The sequence below is a fragment of the Lactuca virosa genome, chromosome 1 (genome assembly GCF_052849685.1).
Source record: "Lactuca virosa cultivar CGN04683 chromosome 1, Lactuca_virosa_CGN04683_v6, whole genome shotgun sequence".
NCBI classification, from domain to species: domain Eukaryota; kingdom Viridiplantae; phylum Streptophyta; class Magnoliopsida; order Asterales; family Asteraceae; genus Lactuca; species Lactuca virosa.
In genome coordinates, this window is record NC_136426.1 from 162,179,816 (window position 1) to 162,196,542 (window position 16,727).

At 35.2% G+C, this 16,727-nt stretch overlaps 1 protein-coding gene across 3 annotated transcripts; it reads right to left on the reverse strand.

Moving 5' to 3' along the window:
* Positions 1–443: 443 nt before the first annotated feature.
* On the reverse strand, positions 444–16,598 carry LOC145160775 (myosin-6-like). Of its 3 annotated transcripts, none has more exons than XM_079080108.1 (16): positions 16,430–16,597; positions 14,395–15,357; positions 14,135–14,203; positions 13,806–13,973; positions 8,102–8,203; positions 7,946–8,011; positions 7,390–7,512; positions 7,091–7,294; positions 6,842–6,943; positions 6,588–6,658; positions 6,392–6,491; positions 4,925–4,981; positions 4,744–4,797; positions 1,526–1,609; positions 1,343–1,422; positions 444–843 (listed from the first exon to the last, which is right to left on the reverse strand). In XM_079080108.1, exons 2-16 carry the CDS (start codon positions 15,310–15,312, stop codon positions 729–731), a joined length of 2,313 nt encoding a protein of 770 aa, XP_078936234.1. In that variant the 5' UTR covers positions 15,313–15,357; positions 16,430–16,597; the 3' UTR covers positions 444–728. The 3 variants fall into 3 exon arrangements, 2 of the variants coding, with proteins under 2 accessions (XP_078936234.1, XP_078936228.1); XM_079080102.1 differs by having other exon boundaries at positions 7,384–7,512; XR_013738244.1 differs by lacking the exons at positions 444–843; positions 1,343–1,422; positions 1,526–1,609 and having other exon boundaries at positions 6,392–6,474; positions 7,384–7,512; positions 16,430–16,598.
* Between the last annotated feature and the right edge of the window lie 129 nt (positions 16,599–16,727).

A 16,727-nucleotide genomic window follows, 5' to 3' on the forward strand; every position in this document is an offset into this window, starting at 1 on the left:
GGGCTGAAAACATAGTGTGGAGGGACGTCCAGAGTTCGTAGGATGTATTTGAACATCTTGTGATTTGGGCAAGCACTTCTTCTGTCATGGAGGACAGAAGAGCACCGATAATCGCTTGGTCTTGAACAACCCATTCAGCACATTGGGGGTTGTCAATTTACTTGGCATTGCACCCGTTCCTGAGGCTATTTTGGCAGTGGGTTTTGGTGTGGTACCATCAAGGTACCCGAACAGTTGGACACCTCGCAATATAGGGACGACTTGGGCTTTCCACAGGAGGAAATTGGTTCGAGTAAGTTTGCATGAGATGGCAGTGGCAATCTTGGAGGAGTTTATTGAAGACATGGTGAAGGCGAATCTGATAGAGAGGATCAGAAATCCGGAAGGTGGAGAGAAAATTGACAAGCCCTAGGAATAGCTCTGATACCAAGTTAAGAAAGTAATTTGCCGTGTAAATCCCCTGTAGGGCTATACATTATATATATAAACATGTTACACAGTAAGAGATAAATACTAGATCCTAATCAGATGGATCTGATAGTTACAACAATACATTTGAATAATCTTATCTCTTAACTTATCCGTTTACAGGGCGGCTCAACCAATTTAAGGGCTCTAAGAAAACAAAAAAATTTGTACACGATATCCTTGTCTCCTAGTTTTACTTTTACATACATGCAATGAATATGCTATACCTTGAGAAAAAGTAAAATGTTGAGGTCTGATCTTCAGTTGTACAAAAATTTGAAGCCTGGATACTTGGCAAGCCCTATAGCAGGATTAACATTTGCAAAATCTTCTACTTGCAAGGAATCAGCGAGGTCATCAACAGAGAAATGTATGCTGCATTTTAAAAGAAAAATGTTAATTTGTTATGCATTGCATTCACCATGGATAAGAAGGATAATGTCAATGAAGGAAGTAATGGTTATTAACAATAGCATTGAAGCGAACTCCATTCAGCTAATTAAATTTCATGATACAGATTTCAGATGATGTAGTATTTTATTATTTAGAGATAAGTCACACATATCCTGAAAAGGAGAATTTATCAAGTTAAATAAGCACTCTACTCCCCATCTTCCAATAGCATTTAATTTGTTACAGAAATTTTTTTTTTTGTTTTTCACCTTTTCTATAAAATCCAGTTTTTAATGTTTCTGTCCCAAAGAAAGAGACTCATTATAAAATTAACGGATGTTTAAAAGATTTATCTTTAATATGTTCTCTTGTACGAGGAATTTAAAGAAGATTAATGTGATCATGAGTGACTCATTTTTAAATTCTGAATTTTGGTCGCATATAACATAACAGTCCTCAAAAAGAACACCAAGCATTATACCTGGAACTGTCTTTCAATAAAAGGGAATGACTTGAAGCATTATTACGATCTTCAGACTTTATGGCGAGGCTTGCAATAACCTGCAGGTTAAAGATAATATAATGAACAGGATAATTTATGGACCATATCACAAAAAAAAAAGTTTTAGTTCCATAAATATGAAATTTCATATATTTAACTTACTTCATCAAATCCACCACCTAAGTAATTCTTGTCTTGGAAACACGCAGTTGTACATATTTTATGCAACTGCGAGACACTTAGAATCTGGAATTAATAGAGAATCAGAGTGGGAGTTAAAAACCACATATGTACGTGCACCTCATCATATGTTTCATTTAAGTAAAATGACATGAATTATCCAACTCATATTTTTCCTTTTAAGATTTATACCTTGTTTTACAATGTGTCTGTTAGGTCCAAGCTGATCATTTAAATCGGTCCCACAAGTCTAATAATTCCTAAACAACACTTTATCCCTTCATGAATTGTTTTAATCAGAAGTCGAAAGTGGGTTGTTGATTTTAAGATCTGAATATTAGACGTAGGGTAATTCAAATATTATCCATCGTGATACTATCTTCTTTTTTCGGGTAGGAATAAGCATTTAAGTTCACAGGATTTTGATACTGGGTGCTGGGGTTTGCTTTTGATTATCTTCACCATGTTAGTCCTCAAAGCTCATTCATTGATAACAGATAACCTTCAACAGTATCATGTGTATGTTTTGTAATATTGCCTTGCATTAAAAATTAGGATTCATACATGCATGCATTCTCCTGATAAAACAGTAGCCTGCTCCTCAAAAATCAATTGCACTTGTGGAGTTGGTAGTTGAATCCCCAGATGACGTCGATTGCCAAGTGAGTTTTTTATAGCTTGTTTTTTAGCTGATTTTTGTAATCGGGATTGATTTCTGCTTGCATGTGATGCTGATTTTTATAATTGTACTTGATTATTGAAATTGTTGTTGATTTTTGCTACACTATAACACTATTTTGTTTCTGATATCTGTTATTCTTGTTTTAGATTCTTGTAATTGACTAATTGTTGCTGGTTTTTACATTGTTTCCGATTTTGTTACACTATAACACATTACCCTATATACTGTACTGTTTCTGCATTTTGTTAATTGTTATACAATATCGACTTGTTTATGATTTTTTTTTTATTTGTTGACGACTTGATTTCTTTCTGATTTTTGCTAACTGCTAATTACTATAACACTATACACTATTTCTGATTTTTGCCGTCACTTTTGGAACTACTTATTGGTTTGATAATCAAGATTCAACGGACTTGTTATGGTTTTAATGTTTGTTTTGGTACGACTTCTGGTGAGAAGTAAATGTTTTTTTTATTATTATTAAGTATTTAGAACTTAGAAGGTAAAATATGTTATGTGGAATTAAATTGCAAGTATTTTGAAAATAATGGACACCTCGGGTGTGTATCATGCATCACACATCACCCCTTGACTTTTGGCCTCTTAATGAGTGATTGAAGATTCCCTATGACTCTTCTCGCTGCCAAAGCATCTCAACCTTTGCGTCACGCCTCCAACACCTCTCCTAAGTTCTCCTCCTTTGGCTGCTCAAATCGTGACTCTAACTGTGGCCGTGGAGGCCGCCAACAACAGGGTTGTCGCAGTGGGCAGGGTGGTCATTCCAACAGGGGGGTCATTTCATGTTCTAGTATTTAAATTTTGTGTGTTTGTAAGTTTTGGAAACTTTATAACAAGACAAAATTATATTCTTCCTTTCCATGTCAATTTCTATCGTTGTTTGAAATAATTAATAGTGATGTTTGGACCTATGAAACACAAAATGATCATATTTATTATGTTTTGTTTATACAAGATTATACTAATTATGTTTTAACTATTCCCATGACAAATAAATCTCAAACTTTCTCATGTATTTTTTATTTTGAGAGTACATTAAAAAATCAATGTGATATGATATTAAGTCGTTCCAACGTGAAAGTGGAAAAGAATTTAACAATACATCATTTCATCAACATATTACAACCAAATTGGCGTCTAGTTATGTTTTTGTGTCCTTACACCTATTCACGAAGGCCTAGTTCCCAAGTTTGAGAAAAGAAAATAAAATAAGGAGAAGGAAAGTTAGAATGGAAAAAGAAGAGAAAGGTAAGGGAAATAAAAGTGTATTTTGTGTTTCCGAGATAAATGAAAGAAAAAATTAAACATTATGTTTTTGTGTCCTTACACCTATTCGCTATGTAATTTGTTGTTTGAAATTTCATACCCTCTTGGCAAAGAAATGTTTGTGTATTGTAACAACATGAGTGCTATTTATATGCCCAATAATTCGATCCAACACCAAAGTACTAAACAGGAGTTGGATACTTCTTTTGATCGTGAGAAGGTTGCATGCGGTCAATGTTGAGTTTTACATCTTGGTTTAGAGAATGAGGCTTGGGAGGTTACCCACACAACCAAACTAGTAGAACATTGCATGGTATCAACATTAATTCAATACTCTTCCCTTTATGCCATACCATCCCCGAGACAAAAGAACATCTTCTTATTCGTTGCTCCACGATTAAGGAACTTAGGTCGTTGCTCGGAAAATGGTGACATGCCTTTTTCTATTATTGTTGATTATTTTTAACAACTTGGTGATATTGGTGATGTTACGAGCATGCCTAACCAAGTAAAATTTTGTGCCCAGGTGATCAATTTTGCTTTTGTATGGACAATTTGGAAACAAAGAAATTATGTTTTGTTCAACAACAAAACCCGAAGTAGCATAGACCTGGCGAGTGATATCAAGATTTTGGTGTTTAACGGGATTAAATTATAACTAGGAGAGTTTTGTTTTAGACTGATAAATGGTGTACCAACTCGAAGTTTAAATGTTGTAACCTTGTATATTTTGTTGAAATGTAATCTAGAAAAGTTGAAGGTTAGTTTGATAATTATCAGTAATTAGTTATAGTTGGTAGTTAATTATTGGCTAGTTATAGTTAGTTATTAACGAAGTTAATTCTGAACAGAGATAGTTATTTCAACAGCCATAAAAGGGGGTGCAGTGGTTGGGGGTTAAGGGATGTGATGGTTGCCCTGTATATAGATGTGTGTATATGTGACTTTGTAATGTTGTCGATATTATGTTTAATAAAAATTCTGTTTTGACTGCACTCTCTTTCTCTCTTCATGTTTCAATGCCTTTCTCCAACATATTTTACTAGCTCCTCGTTAGCTTATTTAAAAAAAATTGATGTTAAAAAAGTCTGAGTTTTACGTGTTCCATTAAGGTACCAGTGTGCATATATTTTCCCCAAATGGATTTCAGTCTAAGATTGAGGAACCTACTCTAAGCTTACAGCTTTTGATATCATGTCATCATGTATGTGTGTGAGAGCGAGAGACTTACAGAGCATAGATTGTTGATCCTTTTATATGATATCTCCCATTTGCTACGTATAATCTGAGAATCATAAAACGTTTTAGTACGGTTGTTACATAGAACAATGAACCATTTGAAATAATTCATTACGGAGAAAAGCAAACAATACTAGAACCTCTAATATAGAACTTAGTTAGAAAAAATATACCAAGAATTGAGTAGCCTGTCTAACATGATTAAGTTCATCGAACAATGAGGCTCCATACTGTAATACAAAAAAAAAATCAGATCCTACAATAACCAAACAATGGTTGTAAGTGTTAAAGTTAAGCTCAAACTCATGTGTAGCATATAATGATAGCATATAACATATAGTAAGTACCGGTTTGAATCATTATATTTTGAACAATTGTATTGGTAGGAAATACAATGCTATTATTGTCATTAATATAGGCACACGATGAAATTTTGCAAGAACAGGCAAGAAGATGAAATAATGATGCAAAGTTTATGAATGAGAATGAGTCCAAGGAGGTTGAAACAATATTTGGTCATTTTTTAGAGTGATAAACTTGTGATGGATGATGTGTGGAACAATTTGACAGAAAATAAGGATATGTTTATTGGTATGGACGATGCTTTCTGTAGCAAGTTTGGAATGTGTGATGAAATTGAAGAAAGGAGATTTCAAGAACTTGAAGTCTAAACCCCTACAAGTTGGTGTCATCAATCGGTTAAAAGAAAAGATTGGAATGGATTGAGTTTAGCTTAAAGGAAATTGCTAAAGTTAAGTTAAACCTCCTCTGTAGCATATTGTAAGTATCATATAGTAAGTACACGGGGCATTGGGGGTATTACATCATCCCCAAAAAAATGTTTTATATACATAAAAAAATTATTTGTAAACATGCTCTATGTTATTATACCTCAAGCTAAAGGGATTGTACCATGTTTTAATGCCTAGGATAGGAAAACTACGTAAAATAGATATTTTCCGGTTGCTACAACAAGTGTAGAGAGAATAAGTTGCGGAATTACATGGATGCTCAAGTTTTAAATGATTGTTTAGTCACTTTTTATTGAAAAGAATTTGTTTCTGCAAGTTCTTGATGACGATATCATTGATCGATTTCAAGACAAGATGACTAGGAGAATTTTAATTGTAACTTTTCCTTAAATTATATTTTTTCGATTTATGACTTTAAATATTAAGAAACTCTTTGTATTTACTATTTGGAATCTTGACAATGTTTGTATCCCCGTATCAAAATCCCTGGCTCCGCCAATGTATATATGTCTATGTACACATGCAACCGATGGGTGTATAATTGTGAATAATCAAGTTTGTAATTACTGCAAAAAACATCATTCTTTGTTGTTCAAATGTTCCTATAAACTCCTCTATTCTTTGTTTGATCCAACGATAAGATGCTTTCATAAAAGTTGTGACACGTGAGCACCGTTGCAAACTTGATACACATTTATGTATACCGTCTCATTTTCCTTAGTTTGGTAAAAAAAATGCAGTTGAGAATGCTTGATAGTATTTCACTCTTTATTATGTTCCATAGTTTTTCGAACCAGAAGAAACTACCTCCCTTTCCATGAAATATGATGTTGCACGAAGCATAAATATACTAAACATGAGAAATGTCAAAAAAAAATATAGAATTACCTTTTCCGTTGCCTCACGACACCACAGCCTCAACTCTGCTAAACCTTCATTCACATAGCGCCCATTGGCAATGGAACAACACTCTGGGTATAGAAGAAAACTGCAGAGTGAAGATAAAAAAAAAATATATATATATTTATAATACGAAACCAAGAAAATGACTGGAGCAATAAGCAAAAGTTGAGTAAGCAAACACCTATTAAAGAGTTGCACGTTGATATATGAGAAAATTTTAGTGAGTATCTTCTTAACAATTGTGGTAGGCACCTGAAAGGAAACTATATGAGAGAGTTTTGCAAAATAATATCTTTTGAACAATTGCAAGCCAATAAAATATTAAAAATTTAAGCCAATGTTCTTATTCCAGTGGGGATTGGAAATGGAACTTCAACTGTTGTAAGTATCCTAACATTTATCTAATGAACATGAGGCCATGGAAAATGCACATACAAAATTTTCTTTGAATGTTTTGAGAAGAGTGTTGAGATAGTCAACAATGCCATGCCAGTGATTTTTAGAACTATGATGTCCTAGCATTCCCGATTTTGAAGCCTGAAATTTCACAATTATAATACAGATAAGGTCATCATAGGTAATTTGGGAAGTCAATGACAGATAGGAATGTAAATGTATGGTTATGTTAAATTGTTAATACAACGATATTATAGTTGTGGCTGAATAAAATCAAAGTTCATCTACCTGAATACTTGATGAAAGGAATGATCCCACCTCCTTCTTTGAGTTGTCACTAATGATGCCACACATTTTCTCTACGTATTCTGTTAGTTGGAGCTCGAAAAGCAAAGCTGGGTATTTGGCCTCAACATGTTGTACTTCTATAGCTAGTGCAGACTCAGCTAGCTCGGCCTCAGTTTCAGCCTTAGAGGACGTGGATGAACAAAACTGATAAACATAAGTTGAAAAAAAAACATTATTTATTGAAAAGATTAAAAAACAGATGATAAGAGTAAAAATCAATCCCATTATCATACAGTTACCAAAGTTGGTGACAGTGGTTTCTGAATTGAAGGTGCACCATCAAGTTTTAGACTTTTCCGGATTAAAAATAAGAAAGTAGATGCACATGATAACCAACATGCCATCTGATTATCAATTTGATCCTGAAATAAGGTTAAATGTCATGACGATTGAAATAACGTGATGAACTTCATTTTTAATTTATGTTGCAAAACCCAGGAAAATAATACTAAGAAGATATAAAATAAGGTTTAAGTCAATTGAAGAAATATCAATTTAGTGGTCATTATGCTCCTTTATCACGGAGAAAAAATCCACCAAATCACCCAGAAACACAAGCACAACAAGATGGCATACTGAAAATATGTTGCAGATATGCTCTCACGTCCTTCATTTTTTTAGTGTGATAACAATTCCCCCATGTTTTTTTATCCCAATAAATCAATTTACTCTACCAAGTCGTTCGTATATTGCTTATAGTCAACTAGACTAGATTAATGTAGATGGTAAATGAATAGCTGATTTTGTGTATTAACTTGATTTCTGAAAATGAATAGCTTCAACTTGTGGTACTACCTGAAGTTCAGGGTCATGCTCAGCCTCAGCAAGATCATCCTCAGGAGATTGGGATGAACGAAATCCCTTAATATAGAAGTAGAAAACCATGTCATGGGTCATAAATATATACGTAAGTTAAAAAGATAAAGCAAATTATAAGATGAAATATAATACCATTGGTGGCAAAGTTGGAGGTTGATGAGTCTTGTGGAGTAAGAATAACAAAGTAGATGCATTTGATAACCAATACGCCATCAGATTATTATTATCTTTATCCTGCATTGAGGTGAACCATCATTACAATAGAAATATATATATATCTCAAATATATGTTGTTATTTAATTAGAGAGATCAATTTTTATGTAGTTATTTAGTTAGAGAGATCAATTTTTAGGAAAATATGGGTCTACTAGGTAAGTAGGTATCAAGCCATTGATCCTTTCTTACTAAGGTATCTTACATTCTCTCTCCCCCATCACTATGCTGATCATCATTTCCGTAACACTATGATTGGGAAACAATGACCAATGGCCCCTCCTCCTTCTCAACTCGATCGAAACACCCTGCAACATCACGGACATGAAATCTTGCATACCCCTTATTCTTGATCTTGATTGTCATATTTTGATATATGCACACCCAAAAGGTAATGCAAGGGTCCTAAATTCTGTATAGCAAATTCAAAGGAGAGACCAGTAGCTATGCGTGAAACTTCTATAGAGTTGGTGATGCTAATGTCATCAACATAGATAAGCATGTATAAGAGCACATTCCCATGGCCTTTATAAACAAAGAAGTGTCAATATTGGAGCCGATAAGTCAAAGAGAAAGTAAGTTATGTAAGAATCAATGGAACTAGGCAGGAGAAGCATGTTTAAGTCCATGGAGAGGGTGGTGAAGGAGGTAAACAAGATATGGACAAGACTTGTCAACAAAGATATGAGTTGTTCTTTTAGTGATTAGGGTTTAAGCCCACGCCCTTTAGGGTTTATATTAGGTCTCTTATGTATCCCTATTTATATGAGGTTTAACCTCAGTATTAATCTTAATACTGAAACATTCTATTATATAACATGGTATCAAAGATCTAGGTTAAAATCCTACCACTGACCACAACCCGCTACCGCCGCCTTCCACCTCCGGCCACATGCTCTCATAGTCGTCGGAGGTGCCTTCATTATGTTTCATATTCCCTTCGTTTGTTTTTTTTATCCACCTAAATAATAAAACAATCATTGACACCAAACTAGACCTCTTATCTCGGCTTCTTCTATTGCCTCATTTGCTTATGTCTCCTCATCGGAATAGGCTCCGTCCGCTGCAGCTAAGCCCTCTTTCTTTCTTGCTGCTTTTCTCTAGACTCCTCTGCCGCCGACTTGATGATCGTCGTCGCCGCCGCTCCTTTCTTCTTATACAAAGGAACCACCACTAGCCACCACTTCTTCTTTCTCCTTCTCCAACGAGCAGTTGTTGTTAGCCGTCATCGTTAGAGCACTACCTCTGTTGATGTTGTTGTCTTCATTTATGTTATGTTTTATGTTTTTGTGTTTCCAGTTTAATCGTCCCCTCCCGATCAAACTGCGGGGGGATGTTAGTGATTAGGGTTAGGCCCAAGCCCTTTAGGGTTTAGATTAGGTCTCTTATGTATCCCTATTTATATGAGGTTTAACCTCGGTATTTATCAATGAAACATTCTATTAGAAAGTAAAGTATGTAAGAATCGATGGAACTAGGCAGGAGAAGCATGTTTGAGTCCATGGAGAGGGTGGTGAAGGAGGTAAACAAGATATGGACAAGACTTTTCAACAAAGATATGAGTTGTTCCACGTAAATTGTCTTAGAGAAGTCACCATACAAGAAGCCTTTACGAATATCTAATTGGCGAAAAGAACCTTGACAAAAGAATATATAGAGAACATTTTGTATGGCGGTAGGCTTCATAAAAGGACTAAAGGTCTCTTTGTAGTAAATACGAGGTTGCTGGTGAAAGTATTTAGCCACAACCGGAGCATTAAACCTCGTATTTTTCCCATCTTGGTCTCTTTTGATAGGATAGACCCTTTTATTGCCAAAAACATTCATACCAACATAATGGGGAACCAAATACCGTGTACTATTCTAAAATAGTGCATGGTAGTCATTAGTCATAGCCCTGTGTTGCTCAACAAATTTATCAACAATGGTAAAACATGTTTATTCATCTGTATGAGTGGTAGGAGATGTGTGTAAGGCAACAAGATATTATGGTATTTTTGCATTTTGGATTTGGGCATAGAGATATAAGCTGGGAGCAATCTGGTAGGAAGGAGTAGATGAGATACTTTCATCGGTTGTGGTAACATCTAGAGAGGGTTCCATAAAGGTCGTTAGGCTATTATCGAGACTAGAAGGAAGGCAAACAGTAGTGTTGAACAATGTTGCTAAAGATTCCGGGGATGGCATTTTGGGACCGAATGAGTGAGGAGTAGGAATTGTAGGATGTTATGAAAAATACGAGACTTGAGGATGAAGGTGTTTCCAAAGGAGTGTGTAAAGGGAATATGGACATGTCAAACTGAACATGCTGAAATATATAAACACAAGAATTCTGAGGGTCAAAACACACAGGTAACCGTAAGGAGTGCAACAGGAATCCATTTTGTGAGGATTTTAGGGTCTCAAATGTGGAATATATCCAAAGACCTGAAGGATTAAGAGGCACTCAAATAGTGAATGATTTTGAGAAACCATGGAGAGAAGTGATTTTATGAGGTAGACTGCACTTTTGAAGTAAAAGTACGAGAAACGCTATACAACACCAAACTAAGCTAATAGAGTGAGAACGGTCTCCACTACATGTTTGGTTAGAATGGTTAAATATAGAAATCATTGTAATTGGTATTATCATAATTAGAATATTGTGACTGATAACCTTACCATAGTTAGTGATCAAATGTCAGTATAGTATAGTATAGCATAGTATAGTATAGTATAGTGTGTATATATATAGGGCATTCTCATTTTATCGTATAATGTAAGAAACCCCAATTGCTTATCATTCAATTCTCAGTCTTAACTTAACTTGGTATCAAAGCCAAGTTTTTCCGGCCAACCTCCTGCTGCCAACTGAAACCTAGCAACTCTTCCATTATTTCTTCTTCCGATCAACATCCTATCCCACAAACAACGAACGAGATCATGGATGTTGTCTAAGCATTCACATTTGCAGAAAATATGTCTAACAATTCTCATAAATTCGCTTGCACCCGATCACCTACAAATTATGGGTACCGGAAGGCAATGATTCAACCATTCTGAATTACCAACAACCTCTATGGCTATGTTGATGGTACGATCCAGTCTCCATTACCGAAAATTCTAGGAGCGAAAAATTACAATGCAGATGACCCTAGTTGTCTAAACTGGACTTCTAATGATGCCCACATTAGAATGGTTCTTACATACACTATCTCGGGAGCAGAAAACTCCACTTTAGATAACCCTAGTTATCTAAAATGGACTTCCAGTGATGCCCACGTTAAAATGGTTCTTACATCCACCATCTCTAAAGCCTATTTTCAACATGTACAAGGTAAAACATCGAATGACTTATGGCTTGCACTTGAACGAGCATATGCACCAAATAAATCTTCTAGGTAATACATTTTGAAGAAACAACTCTTGAAGATTGAGAAGAAAGGAAATCAAAATCCAATTTCCTATCTTAGTCGCGCCCAAGAGTATGTAAATGCCCTAGCCAATAATAGGGAGCCAATTAAAGACAAGTATTTTGTAATGCTTGTTATATTCGGACTTAGAGAAGAATACAATAGATTGAAATCCGATTCTCTTGCTCGTTCTCCACCTATTACTTTCAATGAGTTACAAGGTCTCCTTCATGATCATGATTTCATGATCAACAAAGTCGCACCAACAATCACAACAATCCCTCAAGCCTTTATTGCCTCAACCGGAGACTCTAATTCAAGGTCAACCGCAATTTAACAATTACAACAGATAGCACACAACTTGGTTTTCAATTAAACCCAACTTCTTCTCAAAAGATTTTCCTTTCTCAAGCTCCACCTCTAACGTACTATACAACCTGGTCATCCAACAATTATCATGGCAATCGTCATGGAAACTCACATGTAAACTATAAGGGTCATGAAGAGAACCATGGTAACAACAATAGTGGCAGGTCTGCCCATTCTCAGTTTGTATGGGCTTCAACTCAGTTCTAAGTTTGCATGGGCTTCAACTTATAACAAGGTTTGCATGCACTGCAATAGATGTGGTATTGGACATCTTTCGTCTCAATGTCCAAATCAGTCCACTAATCGCTCATTAGCCATGCAAATTATGCAGTTAGTTCAGAAAGTGGACCTACATCTGTTGCAAATTGGTTTCCAGGGCTAACAATCATGTTATACCAAACTTATCAAATATAGACAACTTCGAAGCATACTACGATAACGAGTAAATGCATGTTGGAAAAAGTAAGACACTCCCTATCTTTCATATCGGTTCTTCCAAAATCCCTTAACCACATAAAAACTTTAACTTATCCAATATCCTTCATATTCCAGAAATTAAAAAGAACCTATTATCTATTCAACAATTTTGTCAAGATAATAACGATTTTATTGAATTTCATTCTTCATTCTTTGTTGTGAAGGACGCCTCTACACGCACTATCCTACTCATGGGCCCAAGTGACAATGGTCTCTAATCCATTCGCCTTCCACAACTCAAGTCCATCTCCAAGATGCTATTACAGCCACCGGAGCGTCTTCTGTTATCTGGCACCAACAACTTGGTCAACCACATCAATGCACTTTTAACTCTATTGTTTCAAATTGTTCCTTAACTATTTCAAATAAATGTTTTCCATCATTATGTTCATCTTGTCAACTAGAAAAGTCTTCCAAACTTTCTTTACATGATTCAAATTTTCACAGTAATAATATTCTTGATTTGATTTAGTGTGATGTTTGGGTCCCACACCACAAGTATCCTTTGATAGTTTTAGATACTTTATGTTGTGCGTTGATCATCATTCATACTATATGTGGTTGTTTCCTGTTTCTCACAAATCGGATGTTTATTCCACATTCAAAATCTTTTTATCCATGGTCGAACGTCAATTCAACACTAAATTAAAGTGTTCAAACTGATTTTTTTTCTTTGAGGTTAAAGGGGGGGGGGGGGGGGAGTTTTGTAACTTAGCTACTTTCTTCTCCTTATTATGGATCCTGCCCACATACCAGTGAACAAAACGGTATAGTTGAGTGTCGCCATCGTCACGTTGTGGAAACTGGTCTTACAATTCTTGCTAAATCTCACGTTCCTCAATGCTTTTAGCTAATTGCTTTTGAAACAACAGTTTACCTAATAAATCGTTTTCCCTACCACGTCTCCTCACATAAGTCCCCATTTGAAATTATAATTAAAAGACGACCCGATTACACTTTTCTATGTGTCTTCGGCTGGAAATGCTTCCCTTATCTTCGACCTTATAACAACCACAAAATGAACTTTCGTTCCATAGAGTGAACATTGCAAGACTAGATTAATGACTAGATTAACATAAATACTAAAGGAATAGTTTGATTTTTGCAAGTGATGTCCATCCTAGCTAGATTTATGCAATGGGTTTGATACACACGTGAGTTTAAGGTCAGGAGTTCGAATCTTCAAACCTATTAAATTTACCTCTTGCAATTATGCCTCATGTATGGGAAGTTTTCCTTGGAAATCCTCTTGGGGGCTCAAGTTTGCCCCCACTAAATATTATGGTGAGGCTTCCGCTAATTCGTTTCCATTTCCAAAAAAAGGAATAGTTTGATTTTTAAATAGTGCTTTGTGTATCTATTTCTAAAGGACCGAAGGACGTACCTCAATTGCTGAAAGAATAATCTGAATAATTCTATGAAACACAATCGTTTTTTCAGCTTCAAGACAATTCCAATGGAGTAGGCATTTGTATATAGTAAATGCTGCAACAGGTTTGCCATCACTAAATCCAATGTCTCCATCTACACACTCAATAAAAGCAGCAATCTCCTGCAGCAACATTCAAACTCATGTCAACAATATATATATATATATATATATATATATATATATATATATATATATATATATATATATATATCAAACTCAATATAAAACAAAGGACAAATAAACCGATATTATCAAAATGTAGATTGTACTAGCTAGTTCACCTCATATGGCGGTGTCTGTAGATTCCTGTCGAATTCAGTCAACAAGCTCCTAGCAGGCGTTTGGGGTTCCTGCATTAAATTGTACCAAAATTTCAAAGTATGAGATAATTATTATAATTTTACCTATTTGCTTAAAAGAAAAAAATTCCTACTATGAAAAAGGTTGGGGCAATTCATCTTGTTGAACGATTTACGATGGTTCTCATTCTTATATACTAAACTATATTTCTTTTAAAAAGGTTAAACTATACAAACTTTACTTGAATATTCAATGCTTTCTCAATCTTCTCAACGACCTTCCCCATCGTAGGACGTTCCATTAAATTGAAACTAATGCACTCATATGCAATTTCTTTAAACATATCGAAAGAACGACTATCAATTTGATCTTTAATAGCCGGATCAATTAACCTTTCTAGTTCATTGTCATAGTATCGTCGGACCAGATTTATAAGAGGTTGTGGGCTTTCACCTCCAATGCTCCTAGCATAATAAGCCAGCATCCCACAAAGCATTTCAAACATTACAACCCCAAATGAGTATACGTCTGATTCTTTATTGAGCATACCGCTTTCATGGTAAGTGGGATCCAAGTAAAAGTGGGTACCCGCAACCTTTGTGTAGAGTTGGGCATTTGGCTGATTTTTTGGACCAAATTTGGACAAGCCAAAATCACAAATCTTTGCTAGCATTTTGTCATCTAACAATATGTTAGCGCTCTTAACGTCTCTGTGTATTACTCTATCGCGCTCCCCAAGGCCCAAGTGAAGGTAATGGAGTCCTCTTGCTGCCCCTATACAAATCTTTAGACGTTGTGTCCATGTTATGCAACGCCTCCTATTCGAATCTTCGAGATGCCAATCAAGGCTTCCATTACTAGCATACTCATAAACAATAATCATCTCATTGGCTTCATCACAATAACCAATGAAAGATATAATGTTTTCGTGGCGGAATCTGGCAATCATCTCAAGCTCGTTGCGGAAGTCCTCTTTTGCTTGGTAGCTACCCGGTTTGAGGCGTTTGAAAGCTGCTGTGCGTTCAGAGAGTATTCCTTTGTAAACTTCACCAAATCCACCGCTTCCAATACGTCTTTGGGGATTGAAGTTGTCTGTGGCATGGTTGATCTCTTCAAGAGGAATTAGATGGTTTTTAAGGTTTACCACTGAAGAAGACATTGCCTTTTGATATTGGTTGTGATGAATGCAGAAGCACCAAAGTTGCTGTGAATTAAAGATTTCAATGAATGAATTAATAGAATATTACAAGATGTGACGAATTTATATTTGTACATCAACGGACATATAGCTATACTAACATGAGAAGAGTCACAGCATGACATACAAGCTGCTCTGATCAGTCACCCTCAATTGTTTTATCAACTAACCGATTAAAGCGAATACCATAATTCCTAATAAATAACCAAATTACCCTTGTCTAGTTTATACCTTAAAAACAGAAATATCAAAAAAAATGTCAAACGGATTGTCCTTGTCGCATGTTTGTATTCACTCTATGTCTAAAATAAATATCTACATTAAACTATTATATATACGAGTTCTTGGGTAATGTAATTTGAAAGTATTTGCAAAAGGTGATTGTAATTATATACTAATGCGTGTGTTTTCTTTTCAGATATGTTTTCGATGCTTTTTCTACACACTACCGTTTCTAGTTCATTTGGGTTCTTACCATTAACATGGACACCTTCTTCAGCCCAGTTTATATAACAACAAAGTAAGTGCCAGAGAATTTGTTAAGATTTTTCATGAATGAGATTTTCTTGATTTATCGGATTATAAAAAAGGTCAACGAAAGGTGCTTGCAAACAAATCACCAAATTAGTTCTAAATTATCTACGCAGCCTGTTTTCTGAATCCAAGGCGTTGACTTTTAGACACCACTTCAATCAAGATTGATCACATGTAGAGATTCTTTTTGTTTTGGTTCAGAAAATCAGGAGCTTTATCTATATAGGAAAGGGATTTTGATATAGAATTTGTGCCAAAAATTTGGAATATCCAAAAGGAATCGGATCCCAGATTTAATTGAATTTTATTTCTAGATATTTACAACCAACTAAACATAACCTTAATTATCACAAAGAATAGCAAATCAAATTCACAACTCAAACGCCAAATTGCTTATACACAAGTTCCCAAATGCAGAAAATAAAAGGGAAACAATCAGATTTTGGGATTCTTATTCACAGTTTAGAAAGCAAGGTGGACGATGCACTCATATCAAGAGAAGAGGTACTAGAAGATAAAAGAAAGATCAATAAAAAAAGAATACCAGTTAGGCTTCGGTCACAACACACAGCAGTGAAGCAATGGGAGGACAGTAATGGCCAGTGAGTAGTCGTCGAGGACGGTAAAGGAGGAGGAGGAGGAGGAGGTGTGTAGTGGGGAAATCGGAAATGTCAATCGAGTAATGAATCAGAATATAAATTGGAAGTTGAAAGGGCAGAGTATATATAGAGCCCCTCTACGTATCAAATGATCCCTTTCCTCTTAAGTTGTTAATATTTTTATTTTTGTTACTTTCGTATTTTTACTTTATTATTTAATACATTTGATTAACTTAAAATATA